The sequence below is a fragment of the Rhincodon typus genome, chromosome 31 (genome assembly GCF_021869965.1).
Source record: "Rhincodon typus isolate 14 chromosome 31, sRhiTyp1.1, whole genome shotgun sequence".
In the NCBI taxonomy this organism is placed as follows: domain Eukaryota; kingdom Metazoa; phylum Chordata; class Chondrichthyes; order Orectolobiformes; family Rhincodontidae; genus Rhincodon; species Rhincodon typus.
In genome coordinates, this window is record NC_063362.1 from 21,971,370 (window position 1) to 21,985,077 (window position 13,708).

At 40.3% G+C, this 13,708-nt stretch overlaps 1 protein-coding gene across 1 annotated transcript in view; it reads right to left on the bottom strand.

The window, feature by feature from the left end:
* Nucleotides 1–13,708, bottom strand: part of atp13a2 (ATPase cation transporting 13A2) — a 74,407-nt gene that overhangs the window by 23,850 nt on the left and 36,849 nt on the right. Inside the window, exons 6-11 of the mRNA XM_048614892.1 lie at nt 13,311–13,390; nt 10,764–10,841; nt 9,691–9,760; nt 4,121–4,255; nt 1,580–1,646; nt 929–1,060 (exon numbers count right to left, since the gene is read on the bottom strand). Of these exons, the coding sequence (XP_048470849.1) occupies nt 929–1,060; nt 1,580–1,646; nt 4,121–4,255; nt 9,691–9,760; nt 10,764–10,841; nt 13,311–13,390 (562 nt within the window). The remainder of the gene's footprint in view (nt 1–928; nt 1,061–1,579; nt 1,647–4,120; nt 4,256–9,690; nt 9,761–10,763; nt 10,842–13,310; nt 13,391–13,708) is intronic.

Here is a 13,708-nt window from a genome sequence, read left to right on the forward strand (position 1 = left end):
TGTTACCTATTTTGCTGAATTGAAACAGGCACAATGCATGTACATGGTTTTTCCTGTCTGTAAACATTGAACACTGCCCTGCTTTCTAATCCATGTAGCTTCCAGTTCATGCAAGTGCACCACACTGCAAATCTGACTGACAATATAAGTTGCTTGTTTGGGTAATCCTTTGCATAATCAATTATTTAGAAAAGGTTGTCCATTTTCAGAATCACATTTAACATTGGACAGTGTGGCAAATGTAGCTTAGTTGGGCATGGTCAGTACCTTATCTGTTGCAAACAGCTGAAGGAATATGCTATTTCACTCAATCTGTTGGTCTTTGGGACATACTACATATATTCTTGGCATCAAACCAGTACCAAAATTCATGTACCACATTACTCATTTGTGTGACATACACTAACAGGCTAGTGCTGTTCTGCAAGATACCACTCACGTTGCTAATGCATATTAGCATCATGAAATATCTAGCTTCACCTGTTGCTCAAACCTTTGAGATAGTTTACTTTTCCAGAGCAATGAAAGGTAGACTGTGTACTTTTCAGAATGTAAAGCGACAGTTTTAGGGCCATTCATGAGTTTATACAATAAACATAGAAATAATATACTCACGATAGACATTATCATGCAGGATGGCTTTGATGGGCCCTATTTCAGCAGTAAGCTTGCAAGGTGAACACATACCTTGAGTCTTATTTACTCATTCACAAACTTCACCTCTACTTGAAAATATATTTGTGTTGACTTTAAATGATATATAGAATTGAGTTTTGAAGGTCTTTAAAATGCATCTTTCAAGCTCACATGAAAAATCACCTAGAAAAGATTCTATAAAGGTGGCTGGCATCAGTGGAACCATACAATAGTTAGCTAACACCTTCAGGAAAACAAAGAGGTTAAAAAACTACATCAGTTTGTTCCTCACCTGTAAGCATGCTCTCATTAACCATGCACTCTCCAGTTAGGAGGACTGCATCACATGGGACTTGAATCCCATCTTCAGGAATCACAATGCAGTCACCGGGTACTAAATCCTGAGAATTCACGATTTCCTCTTCTATAAAACAGACCAGTATGTCAATAATCAATGCGCTACAGATAACTAGCTGGTGAGGAATTATGGAATCGCTCAAGGTCAAGGTTACAGGCTAGATTAAGGAAAACCACAGAATTTGTTAAAACCTAAAATACAATGGTGAGCTTGCGAGAATGAGTAGTTTTACAAAAGATGCAAATAAACTAAATAGGATAGAAAGGAGTCCGCAAAATCTCATGCAAACGTTTAACTGTCTAATGCCTTTTTGTGCTATTTGAGTTGACACCTGTTGCAACAGCTGTTTCAATATTCCCAGTCACCAGCTGAAATCAGTTAACACAGTACGGTTAAGGGACTGAACTGGAGACCTTGATCTCTAGAATTTAAGTATTTGAATGGGTAGTCCATTCCTAATAACCAGGATCAAAAATACTCTCATTGTTTTAAGCACCATCTCCAACTTGCTTACCACTGAAATGTCCCTTACGCAGGGAATCCAGCATAATATTATTCAGTTTAAATAGAAACAGCATCACTCACCTCCAGATTCCCGGTGGATCCGCACATGGACTGTAAGCTTCACCATATCCCGTAGTATTACACTTTGCTGCACACAAAGGAAATAATTTCAGTGACTATGTCACAAAGCATTGATTTAGATCCCCATGTCCAATAATTAGCCAAATATTGAACTGTACTTGGATTGACAGACAAAAGAAGGTAACACTACAGTGGGGCATACAACTTCAGCACTCCCACTCATACTGCAAGCATGTGCATTTTAATGTTTTTGCTTTCACTTTCAACAAATACATGCAGTTGCATGTTTATTTAAAGGACCCAGTGCTGTACTGTCTCAGTCATTGAATGGAGTTATGGTGTTTAAGAAAATATATCCATGTGACACACATATTCCTTCTTCATAAGAGTGAAAGGCATCTCCTACTAGAATTAATCTACATGGCTAAAACAATGGTGTTGTACGTATTCTGCAATTTCTATTCCGCCCATACAAACCTCACATTCACGCGCCTTCAATTCAGATAACTTGCATGTTCCAATTTTATTGCTCCTTTGTTGTCAACTTGCCTTCGACTCAACGACTAAGCTCTGGCATTCCTTCACTAAACCCCTTTGCCTCTCCATTTTTTTTCTTCTTTAAAACACTTCTTAAAACCTACCTCCAAAATCAAATATTCTGCCCTAATTCCTCCTGTGTGGCTCTGTCAAATTTTGTTTGATGATGCTATGGTGAAGCACCTTAGGGCAATTTACTACATTAAATACATTATATAAATGCAAATTTGGAAGCAATGTAGTAATTGCAAATATCAAATGGCAGTGTGTGTGTTAGTAATCAATGACACTGAGAAAACAAACAATAAAAGTAATGGGTAAAGCCATTTTTTTTAAAAATCCCAATTTACTTCCTTTCGTTCCAGAATGCCAATTCTCAATAGAATGCATTCCACCATGGATAAGGAGAATCCTCTGGTACAGTGTTGAAGTTGTCACTTTTCCTTTGAATATAGGTCATCCTAACTCTGACCTAACAAGTGGCCTTCAAATTCATAGACTAGAATCCAAAACATGTCAGTTCTACCAGTGCTCATTTCTCTTCTTAACCTGACTTCTCCAGTTTGATTTTTGTGAAATTTAGAGCTTTGTAAAGTGCTATGTATAACATTAATGGATAATATTAAGTTAAACCCTAAATCAGGACTGAGAGGGGTAACAGGTATCAGCAGCTTGAAACACATGCAACTTCATAGAAGAATGGATTTAAACTTTGGGTGAAACTGAGGCTCCACAGAACTCCTTTATACAGTATATAAAGACAAAATCTTTGATAACCTTGGTATTAACAGCAAAGGTTTGGTTGTTAAATCATGAAGTATATCACAGTCAGACCTGATTCTTCTTCAACTAACTGAGGCACTTTCTAGTGATCACTGAAAAGGAGTGCCCTGGTAGATGTATCCATCCCCTGGATCCAAGGCAGTGCACCCTGGCTAAGATCAGCTGGAGTCTGGAAATATGACTTTGAATCTCATGTCTGCAAGGTTCAATACCATATCACTGGGTATATTTGCAATGGCATCAGTAATGTAATTGTAATGATGACCTAAACCAAAATATTTTGGAGAGGTGTCTTTAATCTCAATAGTTCACAATAGTTCAAACTTTACTGCCTTGGTGCATGGTACAATACAAAGCACTTCATTTGCTTTACGGCCATGTAACTTTGTTACTTTTCTTTTGTGGGGACTGCTAAAAGAAAATTGCAAAATACTAGAAATATGAAGGTACACCACATGATAGAGAGGTTGGTCCTCGCTGAGTTTACACTCTTCATTCAGCAAATAACGTGCACCAAACGGCATCTTTTACCTGCACAAATGCTTCACGATTTCAAAGTTTGAAGGACGTTCATTTCAGCAGGGGCAGGGATAAGAAAGAAAGGAAATCAACATCCCACTCCCTAAACGTAAAATTTGGTCTGAATTTTATAGCATGGGACTGCATGGATTGGCAGCTAATCTAGCTCTCCATTTACCAAACTTCCCCATTAATTAAAAACCACTATGTAACGGTCTCAAAAGCTCTCATTTTACAAAGTATGCAACCAGTAAAATATAGATAACATTTCTACATTCCAAGTTGAGACAGATTTAAGGTTACTTAAGGCACTGAGCCTGAGCAGCAATTGTATTTCTCTCTCTCCAGGTGTGTATGTTACCTCCGATATACAAGAAAACTTGCAGCCAATATTAGCTGCAAATGGCTATCAAGGAGAATGAAAAGCCTAGCCTTTATACATAACTCTAAAAACAAAATAAAATTCCAAGACATCCAAATACTTGGGTGATTGTATTGCATCTATGAATTAGTGGAAATTTGGCAAATGACTGTTTCCCTGTTAGCATGCAATATTCATATAGATTTTATATACACAAAACCCAACTTTACTGCATATTTAAAAAATGATATCAAAGCACCAAACTAATCTTGGTTCCAATAACAGGTCTCCAGATCCATCACACAAAAGCCAACTGAGCAGATTGTCCCTTCATGTTGTACCTTGTGTGTCTGGTACAGGGATATACCAATGGATATTACGGAGATGAGCAGAATGCACCCGGCATAGTAGTAATATTGTTCTGTGATCCAAAGTATAATACTGAAGATCTGGAAAATGTAGAAAGGATTCAGCACCTGAAACGAAAATCAAATTAAGTTTTAAAACTGCAGCACACAGCTTCAGAACTGAATAAGAAATTGTGCAAGCTGAAAACAATCACAGAAGGGCACTCTGAAGGTCAACAGGGCTGCTATTCATCTTGGCCAGTGTGCTTTTTTCTTGCCCATTGTTAAACATGCCAAATTACAGCAAGGTTCCAAAATATCATGTAGCCCCCAGCACCTCAATCAATGGTTAATTCGCCATTTATTAACCTAGACACTCTCTACACTAGCCTAGTTCAATAATGTCCTCACCATCAGTATCCATATGTACGTACGTACAAACATACAAGTGCATGCATAGAGCAAGTTGTCAATGGGCATTCATCAACTACAAAAACTAACATTTTCCTTTTCCTAACCCAGACACATCAAAACTAATGAATGCCCCACTACCACAAGGTCCAGATAGCTAACTCGACATAAATCAGGGGTTGAAAAAATGTTTTCATCAAATAAGTGGTGCTGCAGAAAACCACTGTAGGGAGGATGGCAAACTGACCAGTGCACTGTGGTACAGGAGGCCACTTAAGTGAGGGGAGCAAAAAATGGTAGCGATAGGGGATTCTAACTAAGGGCAGAGACAGCAAACTGGATCAAAAGTCCTGCATATTGTTTTGCCTGTCTGGCGCAAAGGTAAGATACATCTCAAACTGGGTTAAAAGAATACTGGAGTGGGAGGATCCTGTTGTTGTGGTCCATTTTGGGATCAACATAAAAGAGCACACAAGAAGTCCTTTTAGGGAACATCAGTAATTTGGAACAAAATTAAAAGAACAGGACCTCAAGGGTTATAATCTCTGGATTATTACCTGAGCCGCATGTAAATTGGTATTGAGATTAGAAAATTAGGGCAGTAAACACTTGCCTAAAAGGAGTGGTGTGGGAAAGTGGGGTCAGTTTCCAGGGGCAATGGCATCAACATTGGGACTGAAAGGAACTCTACCATTGGCCAGACACCACCTAAACTGATCTAGGACCAGGATCCTAGCAGAAAGGCTAAATAGGGTGGTCTGAAGGACGTTAAACTAGTTAAAGATGGGAGAGGGCTCAGGAGAGATTATTAAATTTTCTAGGACAAGTAATTGGGCAGAGCATGGAAAGGGCCAGGAACCTAACTTCAAGCACAGCAGATAAGGAGACAACTGTAAGAAATGGTGCATTTAACAAAGGACTATGGGTGTTGTTTTGTATACTGCATGCATTTAAATAGAGAGTAAATGAGCTTGTAGCACAGATAGAAATTGGCGGATACAATGTGGTTACCAGAGACATAGCTGTAAGTCTATTAGGGCCAGGAACTAAATATTCAAGGATACACGTCCTATCAAAATGACAGGCAGAGGCGGCAGAGACAATAAAGGACTGCAGATGCTGGAAACAATAGTCTATAGGTGTGAAGCTGGAAAAGCACAGCAGGTCAGACAGCATCCGAACAGCAGGTAAGTCAATGTTTCAGGCCAAAACCCTTCATCAGGTCTGGGGAGGGAAAGCTCAGAAATAAGTTGAGAAAGGGGGAGGGTGGGGCTGAGGGAACAGTGGGAGACATGGTGATAGGTGGTTGCAGGTAGAGGGTTATGGGGATTGCTCTGTGGAAAAAGGGAGCAGATAGGTGAGTGGGAAGATGGACAGGTTAGGTCAGGTCAGGTCAGGAGGGGGAGGGTTGGACATGGGATAAGGCTGGGATGTAGGGATTTTGAAGGTGCTGAACTCAATGTTATGGCTATTGGGCAGTAAGCCTCAAGGCAAAATATTAGGAGTTGTTCCTCCAGTTTATATTTGGCCTCATTTTGACAGTGGAGGCGGCCAAGGATGGACATGTCAGGGGAGCAGGAGGGGAGAATTAAAACGGCTAGCAACTGGAAGGTCCAGTTGGTTGTTGTGTGCAGAGTGCAGATGATCCACGAACTGGTGCCCGAGTCTGCGTTCGGTCTCCCTGATATCAAGGGGACCACAGGAGCAATGGATGTAATAGATAAGGTTGGATGAAGTGCAGGCGAATCTCTGCCAGATAAGGAAGAATTGTTCTGGGCCTTGGACGGAGGAGAGAGTGGAGGTGTAGCACCTCTTGCAGTTGCAGGAAAAGGTACCAGGTATGGCGGAGGAATTGGTGTGGAATGTAGAGCTGACAAAGGGAGTAATGGAATGAACAGTCCCTGCAGAAAGCAGATAGGGGTGGGGAGGGAAATATCATTTTGTGGTGGGGTCTGATTGTGGGTGGTGGACATTTCGGAGGATGATGTGTTGGATTGGTGGGGTGGCATGTGAGGATTAAGGGGCCTCTATCTTTATTGCTATGGGGGGGGGGGTGTGGTTTGAGGGCAGAAGTGTGGGAAATGGAGGAGATACGATTGATGGCATCCTTAATTACAGAGGAGGGAAAATTACCTCTAAATTAGGAGGATATCTGGGATGTCCTGGAGTGGAACGCCTCATCCTGGAAGCAGGTGTGGCGGAGGCAGAGGAATAGGGAGTATGGAATAGCATTTTTGTAGGAGAGTGGGTGAGAGGAGGTGTAGTCGAGCAGAGGAAGCGGGATTGCCTTGTTAGTAAGAAATTAAATTAAAATCAATAGCAAAAAGCAATAGAGTGTCAGAAGGTGTAGAACCTGTGTGGGTAGAGTTGAGGAACTGCAAAAACAAAAAAGACCCTGAAGGGAAGTTATGTTCAAAACCCACCCAGCAGTAGTCAGTATGTGAGGCAGAAAATCAATCAGGAGATAGAAAAGGCTTGCAAGAAAGGGACTATTACAATAATAGTTCTGACGAAGGGTCACCGGACCCGAAACGTTAACTCTGTTTTCTCCTTCACAGATGCTGCCAGACCTGCTGAGCTTTTCCAGCAACTTTGTTTTTGTTCCACTATTACAATAATCGTGGGGGACTTCAATATGCAGGTGGACAGGTGACACATAATCAAGAAAAAGGAATTCGTGGAATATCTATGAGACGGTTTCTTTGGAGCAGCTTGTGGTAGAGCCCATTATGAAACAGACAATTCTGGATTTGATGATGTGTATTGAAGCAGAACTAATTAGGGAGCTTAAGGTGAAGGGTTCCCCAAGAGGGCAGGGACCACAATTTGATGGACTGCAGGATAAATTCTGAGAGGGGAATCTCTAATCAGATGTAACAGTATTACAATTGAGTAAAGGTAAGCATGAAGACCTGGGGAAGGAGGTGGCCAGAGTTGACTAGAAGGGCAGACTAGTAAGGAAGACGGTGGAGCAGCATGAGCAGGGGTTTCTGACGGGTAATTTAGGAGGCACAGCAGAAATTCATTCCAAGGAATAAACATACAAAAGGAAAGGATGAGGCAACCATTGCTGGCAAGGGAAGCCATGGACAGCTTAAATCAAGAGTATACAATGTCGTGAAGATTAGTGAGAAGCCAGAGGATTGGGAAGCCTTTAAAACCAACGGAGGACAACAGAAAAAAATAAAGGGGACGATGATGAAATACAAGGATAAGCTAGCTTGTAATATAAAAGAAGACTGCAAGTGTTTGGTTAGGTTTGTGTAAAGATAAGAGAGCTAAAGTAGACATTGGACACTGGAAAGTTAGGCTGGAGGAGTAGTAATGGGGAACAAAGAAATGGAGAAGGAACTGAATAGGTACTTTGCATCAGTCTGCGGGGTGGAAGATACCAGTAGAGTACCAGAACTTCAAGAGAGTCCGAGGGCAGAAGTGAACGTAGTGGTCATTACTAAGGTGGTGGTGATGGGAAAGCTGAAAGGTCTAAAAGTGGATAAATTGCTCAGACCAGATGGGTCACACCCCAGGGTTCCAAAGGAGATAGTGGAGCTTGTAGATGCATTGGTGGTGATCTTTCAGGAATCACTGGAGTCAGGGAGGGTCCCAGAGGACTGGAAAATGTATAATGTACTATCTCTGTTTAAAAAAAGGGAGAGACAGAAAATGGGAAATTACAAGTCATTTGTAATATTTTAGAGCTCATTATTAAGGATGAGATTGCAGAGTTCTTATTGTGCATGATAAAATAGGCCTGAGTCAGCATGGCTACAAAGGGAGCCTGACCAGGGGGGCTTGATGAATCTATTAGATTTCTCCGAGGAGGTAACAAGGAATTTAGACAGAAGGAAACCAGTAGACGTGAATTATTTGGATTTCCAGAAGGCCTTTGGCAAGACATCACACAGTTGCTGCTAAATAAGATACGAGCCCACGGTGTTCAGGACAATGTACTGGCATGGCTAGAGGATTGGCTGACTGGCAGAGTGTGGAGGAAAAGGGGTCTTTTTCTGGATGGCAGCTGGTGGCTAGTGGATTCCACAGGGGTCAATGTTGGGACAACTATTCAAATTGTACATTAATGATCTGGACAAAGAATATAGGGCATTGTCGTTAAATTTGAAAATGACACAAAAAATAGGTGGGGGAGACAACTAGTGTTGAGGAAGCAGGGAGGCTGCACAAGGACTTCTAAAGACTAGAAGCGTGGGCAAAGAAGTGACAAATGGAATACAATGTGGGAAAAGCATGAGAGTACGCATGTTAATTGGAAGAATTGAAGCACAAACTATTTTTTAAAATGGGAAAGGCTACAGAAATCTGAAGCACAAAGGGACTCAGGAGTTCTAGTTCAGTACTCTTTGGGTTAATGTGCCGGTTCAGTTGGCAGTTAGAAATGCAAATGTAATGTTAACATTCATTCTGATAGGGCTAGAATACAAGAGAAGAAATGTACTGTGAGGCTGTATAAGGCTCTGGTCAGACCACCTTTGGAATATTGAGACCAGTTTTGGGCCCTGATTGAAACTTAAAGAATACTGAGAGGTTTGGTTGGAGTGGAAAGGGAGAAGGTTGTTCCAGTAGTAATAGACCCTAGGAGCTGAGGGCACAGACTCAAAATAAAGGCAACCCTTTAGAACTGAGGTGAGGTGGAATTTCTTCAGCTAGAGGGTGGTGAATCTGTGAAACTCATTGCCGTAGAAAGTTGTGAAGGCCAAATTATTGAGCGTATTTAAGACAAGAGATAGATAGGTTCTTCATTAGTAAGGGGATCAAGGGTAACAGGGAGAAGGCAGGAGAATAGGGTTACGAATTATATCAGCCGTGATCAAATGGCAGAGCAGGCTTGATGGGTCGAATGGTCTAATTCTGCTCCTGTATCTTATGTCTGACTCTCCTTGGTGAACAGCTGTGTGGTGTACTAGTGCTTCCTCCTACCTTGTAAAAAAGTGACAAGTTCCCATTTCCACATGTGCACAATAGCATGAATGAGATCAGGTGAATGCTCTCGCAAAAACCTGTCTCCAAGCACAAAAGACATTGAGGCTCTGAAATTTTGCCAACAAAATACTGCAACGTGAGCAACATAATTATACTATCCACCTGACCCCAAAAGGCTGGACTGTTTTCTAAGAAAAAGACAGATTTCAACTCACCTCCTCTATTAGCAGCCTAAAGTATGACTTTACAGGCACATCAATTACATTTGGTCCATACACCAGTCTTCTGCAAGAGAAAAAAAGCTATTGGCATGGTAGGCACAATTCTGTACCTGATCAGATTCCAAACACAATTATCTGCACCATTAACTATCTTTGTGCAAATATGGAAGTCAAATGAAAGCATTTTAAGTACATAAATATTACAGACTTTACAGTGGCTTGTGTAGTTATCTTCCCATCTCTGCTTCTACTATAGCTTTAAACACTAACTGTACAAAATTCATTTCTATATTATGTCCTCATCTCCTAAAGAGATGTAATCTTGCTGCACTGTATCTCCATGTACAAATAGCTCTCATATTTTGCCCAAGTGCAAATCTAGACAATGAATGTAGGCAAACCATTGATCCAGAGTATATCACAGCCAAGTCCAATCCTACTGTCACCTACTACCTTTCTAAATTCACTTTCCAATCACAGTCATTAATTGTTTAGTGATTGGGACCTAGTACCTTGGTTGTAATTGCACCTCATTGCCCAAAAATTCTGGAAGCAACTGTAGTACTGCAACTGAAATCAAATAAAATATTCATGACTCAGATTGATCTTAAGTAAGGGTACCATGAGGCATACAGGAAAGGCAGATACACGGAGTTAAGAGGTTGAATGACTTTGTTCTTATGTTCGAATAACCACGGCAACAGATAATAGCTAACTCAACACTGGTCAGCAATTGAGCATGTACATTCTGGAGATGCATCTCTCTCCTTTTGCTCTGTGTTCAACTACAAAGTGGAAATTCCAGCTTTCCCTAATGTGTATGGCCCAGCATCAAAAAATTCCTTAAATAGTAATTATTCTAGGAAACTAGTTCTCCACTTATTTGGGTACAATTGAGCTACATGGTCATTTCTTGGGGCTTTCTAACAAACAGCCATTCATTTAACTGAAAGCTAAAGGCATGCTATTCTGTAGAGTTTTGCCAACTGTTGATTGTCAGAGATATTTCAGCAATACATTCCATCTGTTCAAATACAACTAATCTTCAGAATGTGCCAAGTACTCACTTTGAGTTTTGGTTATGTCGGCTGAGTCCCCTCCGTTGCCTGTGAATGTCTCCACATGTCAGCGTTTCTTCAAGAACGCTGCAAATGAATAAAAATACTGATCAGCTTGGAAACACACCTTCTATAAAGGCCCTGCACTTTTCCTTTTGGAAAATGTCCCAAAGTGAGACATACAGATGAACTAGGAGGGTTGATCAATGTTAAATCCTTGGGGGTCATTGATAGTAATAATGTAAAAATATAAGGGGTAGCCACCACTGGTCAGATTTTAACTACAATTTGACAAATTGAAGTAAAGCTGGATAAGTTCAGTTGTGGGAAAAGTTGCAAATAAAGAAAATGAATTAATAGCCAGTCATAGAGAGAAGAATGTACAAAGAAAAGGATATTCCCCACTAGCAAGCTTATTCATCTAAAGACCACATATATATTCTTTGTCAAGTATTCTTCCCAATCCTCTTAAACGCCTAATAACTGCAAGTAAAACCTCTAAGGAAGGGGGTGGGGCAAAATGGTAATGTCACTGGATGAATAACCTGCCATCCTTACCTGGTTTGGCCAACATCTGATTCCTCAGCACTGCCTCTTCACCGCCTTGTGGCAAATTAGGGATTGACAATAAATACTAATGTAGGCAATGGGCCCACATTCCATGGACAAATAAAACAATTAAGGAAATAAAACTCAAATGTCTCAATTGCAAAAGTAATCATGTAAAATTATTGAGCCAATCTGATTCAAGCAATTATATTCCACAAACATCTATAAACCAGGCAGCACAAAAAATGGAGCCTTGATCATTTCATAATCACTGATCTGAATCTTTCCAAGTTTCACACAAGATTCAGTCGGGAATGAAGCACACCATTCAAATCACCAAAACTAAGACAGAAGTAAAAGTCTGAAACCACAAAATTGTGGAATTCTTTCACTCCTTCAATTTTCCTCCTTTTTATAGCTTCCCAAACCCCAGGCTTGACATCATCTAATCAGTGCTTCTTGATTTAGCTCATTGCTATTTATCCTTTAAACCTTCAATAACATCCTGCACTAGGAATCATCTGTTTATTTTCTCCTTTCAGAAGCATCTGAAGACAACAGCAGAAAAGCTCAAAACCAGAAACACCAACAACCAAACTTGTTGGATCTACATGAGCACTGGTGCTGCTACACCCCTGACCTCAGCACTTGCCCTTTCATACTCTACATCCATCAGACACAGGTGATCAGAATCATTTTGTTGACACTCAACTAATGCAACAGTGTGCATCATAACTAGAACTATCCACTCAACACCTCTTCCTGGCTTTCTGTCCTTGCAAACATTACTCCCTCACATATCCATCAACTAGGAAAGGCCCAAAAGAAACTTGAAAACATCTGTGCTGCACCTCATTTATTACTCCATAATAGTCAGAAAAAAGCCCTCCGTCCACCATGTCCATGTTGATAAAAAAACCCACAATTATTCTAAACCCATTTTCCAGCACTTGGCCCAAAGCCTTTTATTCTTTGGTATTGCAAGAGCACATCTAAATAAAATGTTATGAGGGGTTTTGCCTCTATTCACCCACCACCCTCTGAGTGAAAAAATATTGTTACTCACATCTCCCCTAAACCTTCTGTCCCCTACTGTAAATCTATGCCCCCAGTCATTGATCCCTCCATCAAGGGGAAAAGTTCCTTCCTGTCTAGCCCATCTATACCTATAATGACATGTTCAATCCAATCTCGGTGTCCCAAATGAGGCAATTTTCCTGAGCAAAATCCACCAGCTAACATCCATTGGATGAAGAAATGGAAAACATTAGAAGTCACTAGTTAAGTCCTTTGTGACAAACACGTCAAACAAACAGTAGGCTGTTAACTATCACAGTGAGAGTGGTCTACGTGTACTTTTGACACGGACAAACTTGTGGAGGGACACAAACAATGCTGCACACATTATTAAAGAATGTCCCTTCAAAAGATAAGTCGCAGACTAACCGCTTAAAGTCAGAGAATGAGAATGTGATCACTTGGCTCCAGGGATTTCATTTGCTAGATAAATAACTAAAATCATCTTGTTCTTTTGAACCCAAACTGAAAAGCATGATAATTTAATTCTTGTTGCAAAAGTAACGTGGCACTCTCTATTTTTGCCAGCATCTATTTAACATATACACTACTAATTTTTTGGGGGTGTGGTAATGGGAGACAACAGGAATACTTCTCACCTGGTGTAAAGTTTGTTAATCAGTACTTGTGCTTTCTACTACATAAATGGAGACAAACATCAAGATATCGAAGACTGAAATAGCATAAAATGCATACAAACGGGATATATACATCATAGTTTATATTGATCCTCCTTTATCTCCAGGCTATAAGAATAAATGACAAGATTAACCATCATTCTGAGAAAGCTTGATAGAAACAAGGAAAAAATACACTCAAAGATAAGAGCAAAGCAGAAGATCTATTCCAAACTGAGAATAGAATTCTTTAGAAGGGAGTGGATGAATCGGAGTAACCTGAAAGTCATAAGTATCCTGCGAGTTTATGTACCTGAGTTTGCAGAAGCATTGTCTCTTCTCAATCCAAATGTAGCGTAACCCCTCAAACATATAGTAACGAATCACATTTTTCTTTTAAGAAAAAAAGAGCACTATTATAAAATTTAGAATATGAACTTGCTGCAAACAAAGAGCAATGAATACAGCAACACCGTGGTGGCTTAGCTAACTATTGAAAGTTGAATGAGTGATGACACTGAACAAGAAACACTAGCCCTTGACCTTAGTTGGGAATTTCCTCGATAGTTGGGAATTTCATTTTGAATAATGTACCTTTTTCTTTTTCTAAAGAACCTTTATTACATATATCTGCAGTAGGTAGGATTTGAAACTGGGCCTTCTGGCTCAAAGGTAGAGACACTACCACTATACCACAATAGCCGCTAAAAT